Source organism: Trifolium pratense, linkage group LG7 (assembly GCF_020283565.1).
Source record: "Trifolium pratense cultivar HEN17-A07 linkage group LG7, ARS_RC_1.1, whole genome shotgun sequence".
NCBI lineage: Eukaryota > Viridiplantae > Streptophyta > Magnoliopsida > Fabales > Fabaceae > Trifolium > Trifolium pratense.
In genome coordinates this window covers 7,617,227-7,634,840 of record NC_060065.1, presented here as the reverse complement: position 1 = coordinate 7,634,840, position 17,614 = coordinate 7,617,227, and the positions used below count along the sequence as shown (strand labels likewise).

At 32.9% G+C, this 17,614-nt stretch overlaps 2 protein-coding genes and 1 long non-coding RNA gene across 14 annotated transcripts; all 3 read left to right on the top strand.

Annotated features, from left to right (window-relative positions):
• Positions 1-553: 553 nt before the first annotated feature.
• LOC123894292 lies at positions 554-4,753 on the top strand. 11 transcript variants are annotated; one of them, XR_006803668.1, is made up of 7 exons: positions 554-1,174; positions 1,281-1,291; positions 1,435-1,508; positions 1,631-1,690; positions 2,662-3,422; positions 3,520-3,594; positions 4,349-4,753. It is a non-coding gene; the product is annotated as an uncharacterized LOC123894292 (long non-coding RNA). The 11 variants fall into 11 exon arrangements; XR_006803664.1 differs by having other exon boundaries at positions 1,631-3,422; XR_006803666.1 differs by having other exon boundaries at positions 1,607-3,422.
• A 1,952-nt stretch (positions 4,754-6,705) lies between these two features.
• On the top strand, positions 6,706-8,189 carry LOC123895771. Its single transcript, XM_045946260.1, has 3 exons — positions 6,706-6,883; positions 6,961-7,052; positions 7,794-8,189. The coding sequence occupies exons 1-3, from the start codon at positions 6,706-6,708 to the stop codon at positions 8,187-8,189; spliced, it is 666 nt and encodes a 221-aa protein (XP_045802216.1).
• A 1,423-nt stretch (positions 8,190-9,612) lies between these two features.
• Positions 9,613-17,106, top strand: LOC123894291 (activating signal cointegrator 1 complex subunit 2). 2 transcript variants are annotated; one of them, XM_045944249.1, is made up of 9 exons: positions 9,613-10,118; positions 10,832-10,991; positions 11,080-11,141; positions 12,613-12,707; positions 13,138-13,251; positions 13,536-13,601; positions 14,317-14,414; positions 14,628-15,046; positions 15,306-17,106. In XM_045944249.1, the coding sequence occupies exons 1-9, from the start codon at positions 9,752-9,754 to the stop codon at positions 16,586-16,588; spliced, it is 2,664 nt and encodes an 887-aa protein (XP_045800205.1). In that variant the 5' UTR covers positions 9,613-9,751; the 3' UTR covers positions 16,589-17,106. The 2 variants fall into 2 exon arrangements, with proteins under 2 accessions (XP_045800205.1, XP_045800206.1); XM_045944250.1 differs by lacking the exon at positions 9,613-10,118 and having other exon boundaries at positions 10,926-10,991; positions 12,624-12,707.
• The last annotated feature ends 508 nt before the right edge of the window (positions 17,107-17,614 follow it).

The following is a 17,614-nucleotide window of genomic DNA, read 5'->3' as shown; positions in this document are numbered from 1 at the left end:
TATTGTAAAATGGTTTTATGTGTGTTTTTATTGTTTTAAAAATTCTGGAAACCATTATGTTGGTTAAATGGTTTCAGATAGTTATACACTGAAACCATTTGTATTGTAAAATGGTTTTATGTGTGTTTATATGGTTTTAAAAATTCTGGAAACCATTATGTTGGTTAAATGGTTTCAAATCACAATTATTGTTTGTATTCTAATTATAGGGTTGTACTCTAAAACCATCTTATACACTTAATGATTTTGGAGTGCATATCTCTGAAACCATTCCCACAACAAAATGGTTTAGGCTAGAAATGTGGAGGGGACCAAAAAAATAAAATTGGGGGGCAAAAGTCATATTAGGGGTGTGCGAGAAATTTTGGGGGTGCATGAGAAATTTGGGGGTGCATGAGAAATTTGGAGGTGCACAAGTAATGTGGGGGGTGCATGAAAAATTTGGGGGTGTGCTAGTAATTTGGGGGGTGCACAAGTAATTTGGGGGGTGCACTAAGTAACTTATGCATGGTGCATAAGGATAGCTTATGTATAATAACCAATCCCCTTTATAACTACACACATCCAACACAGCTGTTGGGTAAGTTTTGACACATGTCAAGCTCACAGCAATGCAGAGTAAAATCCTAGCTGGAAAAGGACAAAAAACATGCTTCTTTTGGGCAATGTTTTGAATTGTTTTTTCCTCCTCTTCTATGTAAAATTGGGTCAAATACATTGAGTCCAACATAACCTGGCCCAGCAAAGCCCAGTCCTTGAACATAGAAAAGCTTCACGCCAAACAGAAAAACAAAGAAGCAAGAAGACCTTCCTTTGAGCAGTCCCTTTCACGGTTTCAGTGTTTCACATATTGCAGGTTTGCAGGAAGCAGGCTAGAATCCAAAAACCTCAGTTGGATACATGTTAGGTTAGAATCAATTTCAAATTTCAAATTCTCCCTCTCCTCAATATCATAACTCACTTTCTTTCTCATGGATTTCAATTCTTCTCTCATCAGCTCTCTCTCATTCTCTCCGATATCTTCACCACCACCACCACCACCACGTTCGCCGCCATCACTTTCTTTCTCATTGATGTCTAATTTTCTGTTTATATTTGCAAAATTAAGTTCTCTTCTCAATCAAATCCTCCGACCGGTTTTAAGAACATCCCCCTCCGGTGGCTTCTTCAAATAGTAAGGTTTCAACTTGCTTCTTAATCCCTTCCTTATTTCATGATTTGATTTCATATTCTAATTTTGATTTTTTTTTCTCCCAATGTTTTATTGTTTCACAAATTAGGGTTTGATTTGGTAAGTTTTCTGAACTTTGAATTTTTCAATTTTCCCCTTCTGAGTTGTGTTTGATTTCAGTTTTTTGTGAATATTATAATCTGATTTGAGTAGTAATTAGTTGCTTCTTCATTTCTCACATAATTTTTTTTTTGTGCAATCAGAGACTGTTACTCATGAATTTGAGGAAAAAGGTACATCATTTATCAGTATTAGCTTTAGTTTGATGAATTTGGAGGTAGATATTCTCTCTCCCTAATTTACATGATTTTTTTTCTAGAATTTTTTCTTTGAAAGCAGCAACGTTTGTAGTTACTGCTCTCATGGTATTTGTAGTTACTGCTCTCATGGTATTTGTAGTTGCTGCTTTCAAGAGGGTTTCACTCTCATGGTTTTGTTGTTTCTGTGAAGAGTTTAAAGGTATATTTACATTGCTATTTACTATATTTATGCAATTTCTTCAACGTTCATTTCCACATTTCATTTTTCTCTTCAATTTAGTTTTTTGTGATGCCTCTGTTCACCATTTGCTTTAGATTAGTCTTTTTGATCAAGCTATATTTATATGAAAGAGGTTTGTTTGAATTTGAATTAGTGTATTGAATATGAAAAAGTATCTTCTAACAAACCATAATGAAGTATTCAAGAGAAGGCAGACTTATTTTAGTATCCTGCTTGCAGGTAGTACTAAGTTAAAACTAAGCTTTAAGAATATGCTTGCAGGTAGTACTAAGTTCAAAACATATATACACATAAAAATATTGATTAGAATGAATTGTATTGTGTATGCATGATATTTATTAGGTTTAGGGAAAAAAATTATTGTGAAATAAGTTAGTTTGATTGAATGTGTTTTACAAACTTTGAGACTAAATATATTTGGGCAACACTACATCCTCAAAATTAGTTGATATGGTTAGTGATATGTGGTTTTTTGCATAACCACATGCTGGATTCTTGCTAGCATTTGGATTGAAAGATAGGTCTCATGTTGAACCTTCTATTCATAAATGCATATGGAACTAAAGTTGAAAAAGCTACAGATCAATAAGGGGAAATCAATGATAATTAGTAAAATCTCATTCTTAATTCAAAATATGTAAATTTTTAAAGCAGTTTTCTGAAATTTTTCAAATATCAACTGAAAAGTCTGTTTGGATTCTGGTGTTATGAAGCACACTACATGTAGTAGTTCTCTCCTTCTCCTCCTCACCATTACATGTCTTTGTGTATGATTTGACTTTGAACTTGAATAAAATTGAATTGAAAACTTGACCTGTCTACAGACTACTACTTCTTTATTCATGGTTATATTTTGATTCAACAATATGATTAAGTTCTTTTAAATTTGTTTTCTAATTTTGTGTTGTTGCTTTTGCTTATGCAAATAGGATGGTTATAAGAAGCCGAATAGTAAATAAGGGAAACTCCTATGATTAAATAAATCTCAACAGTTGATGTATACAATTAGATTGATTGTTTTATGTATTATTTGCTGATTTTGATGACATGAGTTGTAAGGTTTTCTTTATCTTTTTCTAGGTGAAATGAAAACCGCATTGAATTACAAAGACTGCCATATTCATTATCATGTTTGTGTATTTTGAAATCTGGATTCAATCATATAAGCATTGAACTGAAACTTACAAAATTTCAGACTCATTGCGCCTAATTTAATGTTTCCTTTTACTTTGTAAATTTGTAAACCTTATTTTGTTTCTAAAACTTTTGCGAGGTTCAACGGTTGCTGATGTCTTAATTTGGAGTTGTACTCAGATTGGGTTCATCGAATGCTTATCCTTAGTTAGACCAAGCATTATAGTTTTCTACATTCTTTCAACTGGTTTTCTACATTTTGTCTGCACGTGACATTTACAATTTTCTATATTTTGAATTATTTAGATTTTGATCTGTTATGCTCAGAATAGGAACAAACTACAAGATGAATTACTTTTGTCACGACTGTTACAATGGAGATTAACATTAGCTGAGTGGTTGATGTCATGGAATTTTAATATTGCTATCATAAATAGTTGAAGGGAGATTGATTAAAGAGGATGAAGGGAGCATAACTCAAACTATGAGTGTATAATGTAATTGATAGGAATCAAGTTTCAATGTAGAATTGGAAGTAGAAGGTTATGATCAAATGGTGAGGATCATTGTGAGGTCATTCACTTTCTTTCTTTTATTGTTGTCATTGATATTGATCTTCACTTTATTATCTACTACTGGTTGTTTTTTGACAGAGGATTTCCTTCCTCCACATGGGCTATGGAGATGGATGCATAAGCAAAACAATTTAAGAAGTACAAGCTCTAAAGGTCAGTAATTAAGCACTCAGTTAATTGTTTATTTAATCAGTCACTTTTGTTGTAAAAAATAACCTTTCGTGTTTTAAGAAAGTTAAGCACAACAATTACATCGACATGACTCTGAAGACTTATGTGGAAATTTTTGGAGATTAATAAGTATACTAAAATTTGTATTAAAATATGTGTATATGTCATTTTTTGGAGATTAATAAGTATACTAAAATTTGTATTAGTATAACTCAGTTTGTAATGTTCTATAAAGTTTACAAAAGTAACTTCTGATTAGTTAAAATGATAGTTTAAAGGTCACTTTGCACATATAAGTGTATATGGAAGCACCTACGGGAAATTATTTTAAGAAATTTTTGCTCTCATGAGTACTTATACATGTGGTCCTTTATATGGATTATTGATTGTTTTGCTGCATTTGTGTGTTCTATTTTGTCATAGATAAGATTAAAATTTAAATTTTAATTCTTAGACATCTGCCTTCTTATTTGGTATTGAGGTTTATTATGACTGTAGTATTATAACTTTGATATAGTCAATTATGCCTCTTATACACAGATAGCTTACTAATTAAATTTCTGTTGTACATAGAACTTGATGCACTTTATATTTTGCTAAACTAATGCAACACCACATTCCAAGAAATTTAAATATACTTATATACTTATGTTCTTGAAGAAGCTTCTTTTATATTTATATAATTGCTTTATATCAAGTTGCTGACATGTACAATTGTACAACAAATCAATTGCAGTATTGTTTAAGACTCATAGAAGAGCAACTTATTTCAACTTAAAAAGGCCACTGAAAGTTATACTCAAAATTGGTCGGGACTTTATACCCAATACCAAGTAATTGGCGCACATAATGTGCCATATACAAGTAGAAAAGCATGAAACCAGTTTAATACAAGTACCAGTTCTCATACTACAAGGAAACTCTAGAGTTTGTGGAAGGTCAGCTAAAGCCTGAGTGCATCTATGATAGACACAATTTTCATTTTACTTGCTTGATACAGTATCTCAATTTCTATTGTATTGTGTCATATTAATGTTTTGTACACTGCAGTTTATATTTGTATAATGTCTCAACTTATATATAAGAGGTAGAGATTGAGCACATTCTATTTGTATTGCCTTATTTTTCACCCTTTACTTTATTTATAGTGCAGAATCGAAAGCACTCAATAAATTTTAACCAATATATAAGTTTAAAAAACATTTATGTAGACTCAAATTTTGCACTTTGATGTAAAATAAGAATACTTTGATGTATCAATGACATTCCAACCTAAGGGATGTCAATGTAATTTTCTCTTTTATACACATGAGAGGATGTACGATTTTGACTTTTGAATCTTATTTTGGTGTTTTTTTATCAGGTGGTTTGTTATTTTCTAACTCCAAGTGATATCTCATCTAATTACATTAATTTTTGGTTAGAAATTCTAACTTAATAATACAACATAGTGATATCAAAAACACACGAGAGACCGTACGATTTTGACTTTTGAATCTTATTTTGGGTTTTTTTTTTATCAGGTGGTTTTTTATTTTCTACTTTACCTTTTAAGTTAATAGGTTATTGTATTTTCTACATTACTCTACAATTTTATTTTATTTTACACAATATGTTTAAGATAATTTCTCAATCCGTCTCCCAAAAACGTGAGGGCTTGCCATAACCGTATTTTTAGTACTTTTATCATTCAATAACTGAACACCCATATTTTGTACTAGATGAATTTTATTCTTGAAGAAGGAGTTCAGGTCAAAAGGTTTTTGGAGATAAACATCAATGATGGTCATGTAAATGGGAGAAATATCTTGGTAACCATATAGTTTTTTTTTTTTTTAATATTTGTCTGATTGTTATATTTAAAAAATCTTATGTCATTATTTAATCACATTTAAGAGATTGAATGTAAAAAAAATAAATTGTGAGTGTTGCACGTGCTAAGCACGTGATATTATGAGAGTAAAAAGTGTTAACTATATCCAAGGTTCGAAAAGAGAAATTTGCAAACTTCCTACAAAGATTTTGTTTGGCAAAAATAACGGTTGACTGATCAGCTAGCTAATGGTTGATGACTTATAGTTATAGCTGATAAGCTAATTGAAGTGTTTGGTAAAATTAGCGGTTCAACTATCTAATAAACGTAAAATGACATAAAAGAGTATTATTAATTCATAATAAAATTTATATTAAATTAATATTTAACATACTTATAATTTAAAAAATAAATTTATAATATAATATATTTTTTATATTATTAAACTAATTTATTTTATTGGAATTTTATTTTCTAAAGTCATGGTTTTTTTAAAAACTAACATTAAAATATTGAATGTTTGCTATTTTTTTGGGTACAAAACAATAATAATGAGGGTATATTATAATTAAAATATTGAGTTGGTACAAAACAATTGTTTAGAAAAAATAATAATAAGAAGAGTATTCGTAAAAAAAAAACAATAATAAGTGTATGTATATATTATTATAATTAAAACACTGAGCAACGTTAGTGTTTTTCCGAAAGTGAGCAACGTAAAATAGAAAACTCAATTATTCACTTATAAATTGTTATAAGGGTACTAATTAATAATCATGATTTATTAAAAAAAATGGGATGGTTTACATTAACGTAGATACAATTTTATTTTAAATCATATAATAATTAAAAAAGGGTAAAATAGAATTTTAAATAAAATAATAAGGGTAAAAATGGAAGAAAAAATGATAAGCTAGAAGTTATAAGCTTCTGGAAAATAAGCTAAAAGTCAGTAAAATAAGTTATAAGCTATTTCTGAAAGACCGTTACCAAACAGGTCTTTTAGCTTATAAGCTATAAGACAAAAACTATAAGTTAGCTTCTTTGACTTGCCAAACAGACCCAAAGACATACTCCTTTCGGTCCTAAATAAAAGAGAAAATCTATTTCTTAGATACATTGAGAATTTAATGTATTTAGCCTATAATATAGACCAAGTACATGATATTCTAAATGAATCTAAAAAGTACATATTCTCTTATATTTAGGACCGAATGAAGTATAAATGAACTGAATACACCCTATCGATCGACTTTTGCTCTTCTAAATTTGTTGCAGAGATGGTGGGTCCTAGAGTTTTGCAAGGAGAATCATTGGAAGCATTCAATGAAGGGATTGGTCATATTTTGAATCGTTGGTTGGCTCTTCAAACCGCTGTTGATTACAAGTGGGGTGGTGATAACCTCAAAGCTCAAAAACTCATTGCCGATGTTCGTACTTGGTTCGCTCAATCCAAAGGTAAAGGTCCCTTAATTCTTTTTTTTTTTAATCTTGGAATCTATTTTATTCTGATTTTATTCATTGTTCCTTTCCAGAGCCGCTTCATATTGATGGACTGAAAACCCTAATCAATGAAGGCATGAATGCTGCTTTCGATCTATCGATTGAGGATGGAAGCAATGAAGATGTATGTTGTTTTCATTTATACATTTATTTATTGCCTCAAATTATTGCTTTAGCAATTATTTATTCATCAACTTTTCTAATCATGGGTTTAAATTTTTGAGTTCGAGCTGTGATCTTTGGTATTGCAAAGAATCACAATTAAATGCATCTGATGCAACATTAAATATAGACTCAATTGTCGTGGTTGGATCGAGTCAAATATGATCCAAATTTGTAATCGCAAGCGTTTTTTAAAATCTCGATGTGTTGAAAACCCTAATCAATGAAGGCATGAATATGTTGCTTTCGATCTATCAATTAAAGATGGAAGCAATGAAGATGTATGTTGTTTTGATTTATACATTTATTTGCAGCCTCAAATTATTGCTTTAGCAATTATTTATTCATCAACTTTTCTAATCATGAGTTTAAATTGAGATTTTGGTATTGCAGAGAATCACAATTAAATGCATTTGATGTAACATTAAATATAATCTCAACTGTTGTGGTTGCATTGATTCAAATATGAAATCACAAAGATTTTTTGATATCTTGCTCCTAATGTCTTTTCTAATAGGCATTTGGGAGTAAGTTAATAGAAGTCGTTCTTTGTATATTATGTGGCTAGTGATCACTTGTTGAAATATATGTATGTAGGTATGACAACATGTTTAGTGAGGGTTTTGCCTCACCCACCACGACCCCCCGTAAAGAAAACTCACATTTTCACTAGTTCTTACTTTTTCCTCTGTATATTATGTAGATGATTGAAGAATTAACGTTGTTGTATGAAGACTGTTTAAATGGAGATTTTCGGAGTATTGATAGTTTGAGGGAGTTTTGTGATATACTAAAGTCAGTTGCATCAACCACTGCTACAACAACAACAAGCGACACTAAAGGGCATGAGCCAATGTTGTCCAATAACCTGCTGCTAGCGGGCTACCTGGCCCATGAGTTTCTGACCAAGGGGACTCTCATGGGTAAGCCGTGGGTCCCATCTGAAGTGAGCGACGACAGCGAAGAGGAAGGAGAAGGCGACATAGGCAAGGTTGTGCCAAAGACCATAGATGGAGATGAAGATGGAAAGGTACGTGAGACTTATGAGAATTTAAAGGGTGGTGAGATCCACCTTCAGGGTGTTGTGAACCCCACCTAGAATGCCTATTTCTTGCACTTGTGATCTAAGAGACAATTGAGAGACATAAAAGACATTTGGAGCGATATCATATTGGCTCTTCTTCCTTTTGTTTTGTTCTATTCAAGAGAGGGGAAAATTGAAATTTCTTCCTCGATCTTATTTTTTGTTGTTAAATTTGAGACAAAAAAATAGCTAATTTCTTTCTTTCTTCAATTTGTGATGCATGCAATTTGTATGTATCATGTTATATGTCACCATCATCGTTTTCGGATTTACTTGTTGTTCACATGCAAAATACATGCTTTTGATTTCAACAAATTCTACCCTGCATTTTCTTCGATTCACAAGTATGTCTGATGTAGTAGAAACCTATATTACTACTCCATTCATTTCAAAATGATAAAAAATAGTTTTCAATCGTATTATTAAAAGTAATCTTACCTGATTCTAGCAATAACAAATAATTTTGTAACGGGGCTAATTTCATAGTATACAATATTTACTCTACAACAAAATAAAATGGCAGCAACGCCGCAAACTCCTACTTTTATACTACTTCCTCTGTCCCAAAATAAATGACATGTTTGACCATCTTTACATTTATCAATGCACAACTTTAATCATTAATATCTTTAGTTATTTATTATTAAAAATTATAAAAATTGTATATTTTGAAAATACTCGTCGAGAAAAATCAAACAAAATCTCATATGATATGTTAATATTTGCATGTATATACTACTCCGGTCTCTTTTGTAAGCAAAAATTCCTTTTTGCACACTTATTAAGGAGTACATTTTTTTTATCTTAATTTTGTGATATTTCTATTGAAATTCATGAAATTCCTAAAATGACCTTACAATATATTAAATATGCATCAGGACTCTACAATTAAGTTAAAAAGTAGAACAATTAATAAGAGTACTTTTGGAAGAATAATATTAAATTAAGTTGATTTTGGTAATTTTTGCTTATATTTGAATCCAAAATATTTTGTTAACTTTTACTTATAAATAAGGTCGGAGGGAGTATTAGTAGAAAAATATCGTCAAAACAATTTATTTTGATAAAAAAATATTAGTAATTTTGATTTTTAACTTTTTTTTTTATAGATTTTTTCCTTCACCTTTTGAGTGCGTTTGATTCGTAAAACAGCAAGAACTGAACAAGACAGTACAGGACAGAACAAGATAATACAGGATAGGACAAACCTGTACCGAGAGATATAGGGCAATAATATTTTTATATTCGAAAATAAAATGAGTATTTTCGTATGTTTTATAGTTGTAATGTGGACAAAAAGTTGTCCTGTGGTTTAGCAAGGGACAAAAAAATCTTGTTTTTATCCTGTGTCTTGCTACATAATTTGTCCAGTCCCATAACCAGTTTCAAATCAAACAGAGTATAACAAAAATTATTCAGTCTAGTCTCTTATTTTTTTAGCAGATCAAACGCTCTTTGTCCCCATATTTTTTGTTTTTATTTTGATTGGGGAAAACGGTAAAACCTCTTAGCATAACCTAAGTCCCGGTGGCTGTGTGATCACTGTACACCTCTCATCAACGATTCCGATAACAAAAATGTCGAATCGTTACGGCCAGGCTAAACAACAAGATCATACCAACAACAACAATAAGGGTTTCAACAAAACTCAGAAGAAATTCGTCCCTAAAAATCCGACTCCAACCTTATCAACTTCCCTAAGAGAAAACCAACAAACTTCTTCCGGTACCAATTCCTCTTCGTCCGGTAGCGTCCAACCAGCGAGGGGTGTGAATAGAAATGGCAATTTCGTATATTATTTGCCACAAGATGAAGCAGTTGCTTCTGGTTTTGGTGCTGAGGATGGTGGATTGGATGCTCTTGAATCTCAGAAAGTTGTTGATCTTCTCAATTCACAGCTGTCTCGTTTGCTCAAGTTGAAACCCAAAGATTTTTGGTCACAAGGTAGTTCAATTTTCTCTAATTACATTTCAATCCATCATGTTCAGGTTTATTGTAATGAGTTCAATTTTGATATACTATCATCTAGGTAGTTATGACTTAAGTTAAACATTTCTAGTGATCCGACAATTTACGATTATGATTGATTGACTGTGTTTATGAATTAAATTCTATTATAATACCGGTAATTTTTATAAGATACAACTGTATACGTCAACCAACCAATCTTGAGTTGGTTCAGTGGTGATTGACGCTGAACTTGGTAGGAAGAACCACAGTTCTATTATAATACCGGTCATTTTTATAAGATACAACTGTATACGTCAACCAACCGATAGTTAGTTGGTTCAGTGGTGATTGGCGCTGAACTTGGTAGGGAGAACCACAGTTCTATTATAATACCGGTCATTTTTATAAGATACAACTGTATACGTCAACCAACCAATTGTTAGTTGGTTCAGTGGTGATTGACGCTGAACTTGGTAGGGAGAACCACAGTTCTATTATAATACCGGTCATTTTTATAAGATACAACTGTATACGTCAACCGGTTGTTTCTTATAAACAGGACCGGAGGCAGTATTATTTAACCACTATTTGTTAAAATTCGTCGTTGATTCATGATGTGTGCTATTGCATTAGAAATGTTTGTTCACCTCAATTTCTAACTGTTTTGTTGTTTTTGTTTGTGTTGTTTGTTTGGATTGTATTTGCAGTGGCTAGTGATACATCCTTGCATGAGTTTCTCAACAGCTTTCTGCAATTTAGGAGCAGATGGTATGATTTACCTCACCGCGGGACTAGAGGGATTGTTGCTGGTGTTATTTTTGGAGAGCATGATTTGAGCCGTCGGGTTTTCATGGTATTTTATCGAATGTAAGTCTCTAATAAGTTGGAGTACTGTGATTTCGACACTCTTTTCCTTTAATATTGTATTGATTTTTAATTGGTATGTTTTTTTCAGGTCTTCCAATAGAGATCCTGGTGCTGGGCCTGCTGATACACTTAGTTTGAGAGATCATGAAGGTTGGATCTCCCTCATCCTTTTCTAGTTTGTGGACGGTGAAATCATTTTACCTAAGCAATGATTTTTACTCAATTAGTTCACATGGATTTTCTATAATTTATTAATAATTACTTGCAAATAAAGCTCATACTATACGTTGCATGGACACGTGGGTTTCATATCAATGTCTTAGCACAGAAAGAGATTGCAACTTCTTTAATTTTCCTTTTCTATTCCTGTTTCAAATATTTTTTTGTTTTTATTATACCGGTATAGCTGTCCTATTAGTTACTTTCCGTATTTATGTTGTACCCTAATCTTAATGCTATAAATTTTATATATAGTTGATAATTGATTTTGCCGAGAAAATACTTTAAGCAATTCAATAAATAATTTACTTTTCATCTTGAGATGGTATCGGAGTGTCAACGTATGTGACGTGTCTTGTCACTATTCCACTGCCAAATTTCAATAATTTGGATGTCTATTATAACATTGTCATTATCTTCATGATCCTTCTCTTCTTGTTGGCTGGCTGTGTACAAGTTCTGCGTCGCTCTTACTCATGCCCTCTCTTTTTGGCGATTTTTTGGAAAACTACCATATAGAATTTATGGTATCGTGGATTTCGAGTGACAGGCCATGACTTGTCATTCTCATGGTGCCATGGCACGGCGATAGGGATGGTGGGTTGAAAGTCAAGGAAAAGAAATGGAGCATTGTGACCCGATCCAAAACCCGCACGACCCGTCATCAGTTTTGTCAAATTTCCGCCATGTTTTTATGATGGATTTTTTGGCTGGCTGCCATAATTCCCTATCCGTCATCGATAACACTGCCCATAGAGAAAACCTAAAAGATTTATGCTATCGAGCAGCAGCCATCCTCAACCTCCATTCATGAACAACCTTTTGTTTTCTTCCTTTTTCACTTGTTTGTTTTCTTTCTGGAAACTTCTTCTCTTTGTTATCTCTAGTATCTGCTTCCTGTTGTCTCCTTATATTTGTTGGTATTCTCTTCTTTTTTTGTGTGACTATTTTTTTTGTGTAACTATATTTTGTGTGTCTATTTTTTTTCCAACTAGTCCATTTATGCTACTATGAGACTTATTATATTTTTTTTTTTCCTCCACTAGTCCATTTACATTACTATGAGATTTATGATATTATTTGATTTCTATCAATTTAGTTTATGTAGTTGATTGTATTTTTATTATGGCTGCCATACTCTTACCTTTGGCTGCAACGCCATCAGCTATACTCTTTATAGTGGCTTTTGGCTTGCGGCATGAATTGTCATCCGCCATCGATAACATCGGTCACAGGCAAAGGTGGTAATTGATTCTTAAAAATGTGGTTGAGCATGTATAATAACAAAAGATCACACATTTACTAATGTATTTTTGGTAAAATTGTTTCTATATATTGTTGGGTAATTTGCCTCATATTTTGTATTCTGTGTTGTACTGTTGTTCATTAATATTGCATGTAGTTCTTTTGCAGGAGAGGAAGTTGCTTGATTTGCCAAAGTTGTTTGATATATGTGCCATATACAATCATGAAAATGAAGAATTGACAAGATTGCTGGTGAGAATGTTATACTAGTGTGGAACATTATTAAGTTAGCATCCCTATGCAGTGTGCATTAAGAAACACCTTTATTTTGCTTTTCACATCATTAGTTTCAATAAATGTAGCTTCTAAGAAGAATTATTTAGGAAGTAAAGGTTTTCCACATCTCCTTACAAGTAACAGTAAAAGGGTATTGCTGTTACTAAATATGAGGGAATTACCCAGGTTCATAATTTGTCACTGCTTTTTTTGAAAAATAAAATGGGCCAGAGATTTTTAAGATTTAATAAAAATACATTTAATTGTTTGTTACAATCACTGTTTCTTGGTACCTTTTTTTTCCTCTTCTTTTTCTGAAGTTTGTACTTGTTGTGTGGTAATGGCAGAGCATACTTTCACATATTTAACTCTCCATTACTTTTCTTATTTACTCTCACTCTTTCAGGTTAGAAAAGCTTTGCATGCCCAGCCTTGGGTGCATGATAATCTGACTGCAGTAACATCTCATTTTATGGTCATTGTAAGCACAATGCATGAACGATGCAGTTCATCATTGGAGGTATGTATTTCCAGTAATTGCCAAAGTGATATATCCATAATTGGCTAATCATATTCTTTTCAGCTTTGAGTTGTTATACTGTCTTTTGGTAAATAAGTCAATTTTATTTGAAAATATTAGTTCTGTTGATTCTTGTTATCACAAGCATTGATTGCATTATGAATCATATAATTAGATAAATTTATATTTTAAATTTTGGTATTCAACAAACTGCTTTATATTATAGTATAAAGGAAAAGTTTGTAAGGCAATTTGATAATTTTCTTTTTGGGGATTATGTGCAGGTCTTATTTGCTTCTGGAAGTCTTGATGACCATAGTGCTGCTTTTCTAAAAACTGATCTTCTGGAGGTAATTTGCTTTGTTGTTTTTTGCCTCTTGAAGGAGTTGTTCAATCTTCTTTGGGTGACATACCTGATATTAGAGGCTTCGAATTATGTATCTATAAGTTTGTGATTTTCTATCTCAAGAGGAAGTGATAAACTAGATATGAGAAGCATCTAATCCCACCATGAATTTGTGCAGCATACTAGAGAATGATCACCCCATCAATTTTTTCAGCATTTATGTTAAAATTTATCTAGATTCTAAAATGATCATCCATTCATTTCCAAACAGGTACTCCCAATAATTTGGTTGAGTACTAGTTTCCGCCTTCTTCTTAATGTTACCTTAAGTGTGGAGTTACTACTACTCCAGTGAGGCTCAGAAACTGTTACACACATAATGCAATTAAGCTTGGACGTTAAATAAGAAATGCCACGAATAAATGGCATTGACAGCTGATCAAGTGATGATTGATATTTTTGCGCTCACATATGCATCCCCGTTTCCCCACTATCAGATTTTTTCATAGACAACAATTACTGCACAATGCATATATTTCAAAACTATTTCAATTTTGGAGTAGAATTTTGCTGTGGCAAAGGTTACATATTTTGAATACTTAAAGGTTATTTAAAACGTGTAGCTTTTAGTGTATTCACATTGCAAAATGTTGTCCCTTGATTTATGTAGTTCTTTGCCATAAGCAGCATAATGCTGATGCCAACTATTTTTATGATAGGTGATGGACTTTATAAATGATGCATTCGTATCAATGGATGCTTTTGTTAGTGCATACGAACCAGCAGCTTTATGGTTCTCTTCCCCTGTTGAGATGAGGTATCTCTTACCGTTGAAACTTGGTATTTTATGATAAATAAAGATGCATACATTAAATTTCTACAAAAGTATGACTTATCCGACCAAAAATTGGCCTTTCACATGTTCACAGATGTATGTTGTTTTATTTATCAATATAGAATCTATGATAAAGATTGCCAATTAAAATGTATCTAACACAATTAAATCTTTTTCTGATCCGTATAACTGTAGTTATGGGAATGAAGAGCTGCTGAGCTTCCTTGCCAGATTGCATGATTCGCTAATTCCGTCCATGCAAAAGGGGTTCCATATCATTTTTGCTGACAAACAAGATGACTTGGTTTCTAATATTGTAGTTAGTTTGAAGATGTTAAGAATGAGATTGGTGAAGTTTGGGTGGCAGTTATTGCATTTATGCTATTTAAGTGATGACGTGTTCCTAGATAGCATCCCTCTTCCAGCTGCCACGAAGATGTTTCCTGCCAATGTAGAAGACCCAGTCATCAGAGCAGATATTCTCGTTCAAACATTTAGAGAGATCAATTCAGTATCATTAAGTTTCGGGGAAATCTACAAGAAGGAAACCTTTCTTCAAGATGTTGAAAGGAATTTCAATATATTAAGCAGGATTGAGGGATTAAAGCATAATGGTAATTATCTTATTTGTTAAGTAGCACAAATTACTTGCACATGTTTGTAGGTATTGTACATAAATTGCTACACTTATTATGATTATTAGAAGAAAAAACTTGATATATTATAGTGAAATTCTTTAGAGGACTAAACTTACATTCCTCCATTAAATAAATGGTGGAATCAAAGTCTCTCTGACCACTCAAAAGTAGTTTTAAATTGATGCATTTTTACAATATAGATTATTATTTTTCTAATCTAGTTGCTCTAATTCAGGGTGGATATTCATCGATGATGAACAACTTAAATATATATCTGGGATTTTGAGTTCTCCAAAGGAGATTAATAAAGAGCCATATTCTGCAGAGATCCCTGTGCCGAAGCAAGTCACGCAGACAGATGAAGATGCTGTAGTTTTAGAGTCAAAAATCAGTCAAATTAGGGACCTATTCCCTGATTATGGTAAAGGGTTTTTATCTGCATGTCTTGAGGTCTATGACCAGAATCCAGAAGAGGTTATTCAAAGAATTTTAGAAGGAACCCTGCATAAGGATCTGATGTGCTTGGATACTTCTTTAGAGACAGTGCCAAAGTCACTAGCCAAGTCTAACACTGTTAGCAGGAATGATAAAGGAAAAGGTATACTAATTGATTCTACGCCGGTGTCCTCAAATACAAAAGTTTTTAATGGGAAGCAACAGACAGTAGGGCCGTTGATGCCATCCTCTGTTCCACTTGGAAAATTTGTTAGGAAATCTACAGCCGACACTCCTGATGCAAGTATTTTGGACAATATGGATGAGATAGTTGCATCGAGAATTTTACAATATGAATATGATGATGAGTACGATGACTCTTTTGATGACTTGGGTCTAAGCGTAGCAGACTCTGGAGTAGAAGAAAATGAAATGCTTGACGACGAAATGAATGAAAAATCAGGGAAATCAAGGGCAACAGGGACTGGAAACTCTGTCCAAAATGGCTCTAATACAAAATGGGGCTCTAGGCAAAAGCCACAGTACTATGTCAAGGATGGTAAGAATTACAGCTACAAAGTGGCGGGTTCAGTAGCAGTTGCAAATTCTAATGAAGCTTCTTTAGTTAATGAAGCTCAGAAAGAATTGATACATGGCCTTGGGCGTGGCGGCAACCTTCCTCTTGGTGCGGTACAGAAGTTGGCAGGTTCCTACAAGGGAGGTGGTAACCAATTCCAAGTTTCTGAAACAGAAGGGAGAGGGAGTAGCAGTGGCAGGGGAAAGAGAGAAGGGGGAAGACATATTGAACATAATCAACATCAAGAAAAACAAGCTGATGTTTCTGAAGTGGAAGGTAGAGATCAGGGTCCAAATAACAGAGGGAGAGGGAGAGGAAGAGGAAGACATATTGAACATAATCAACATCAAGAAACACAATCTGATGATTCTGAAGTGGATGGTAGAGATCAGGGTCCAAATAACCGAGGGAGAGGGAGAGGAAGAGGGAGGGGAGGAGGTAGAAACAACCATTACAGGAAGGACCAAGCCATGAAGAAGCATTTCTCTGGATTGGGTGGTTTTTGATAGGTCCATGGCAATTCAGCATACATTTCTTACTGGCCAAGATACCATAAATCTGGCTATTGTCGAAGTTTACTTGTGAAAACTAAGTTTATATTTTATGCAGGGTTAGAGATCAATGAGATGTATAGACATGGTGCATTACCCCCCTCCTCCCCTGCTTACATCTTTCTCCTCCTTGGGAAGCATGGCTGATACATCTGACTGATTAAAAAGTCTACTATGGATGCAGCACAGACTTTAATGTATTCTGTTTTGGTTTTTCTTCTCTTCTAGTCCTCGTTGATTGAGACATGGATGAATTAGTGTTACAACACAAGCTTTGTTGAAATTGCAATCAGCTATCGTGATACCAACATTATCTTATAGTACAAAATAGTTTAATGTCCTGTAAAGGTTACTTCATACCATACCGGGAATCCAATTTTGGTTAAGAGGATTTGAATGTATTTTAGCCTACATTTCCTTTTAACTCGGGCCTATGAATATTTTAGTTATATACTGTAATAAGTAATTTTGTAGCAGCGTTAAGTAATGGCAGTTCAGCCATAGAAGGCGAAAGGGGTGGGGTGCATTTCAGTCTTCTTCAGTGTCAACTATGAAGAAAGAGAAGAGAGACAAAGTTGCTGGGTTTATTATACTGGGAACTTGAATTATTATTTGAACAAATACTTAAAAATAAAAACCGGTTGGTCTGGCTTAACTATGTTCCAACCTTGTGGTTCGAATGGGGGATAGTGGGCTCCTACAAAATGCTCATACAACGAGCAATTAGTTTAGTGGTAGAGCGTACTTTTGATAATTGTGTTTGTGCTTACTATGAACTATTAATATATAAGAAACTAATGAAAGATGTATATTAAGAAAATGTCCTTAAGAAATGAAAATGTGACAAGAAAAACATTACAATAGAGTTTTTTTTGTTTATATATAAATCAAATTAACTCATCATTCATAATGTCATTTTCAATACAAGATGACATATAATAATCATGATAAAAGGAACTAGTATAGACAATGATGTTCTTG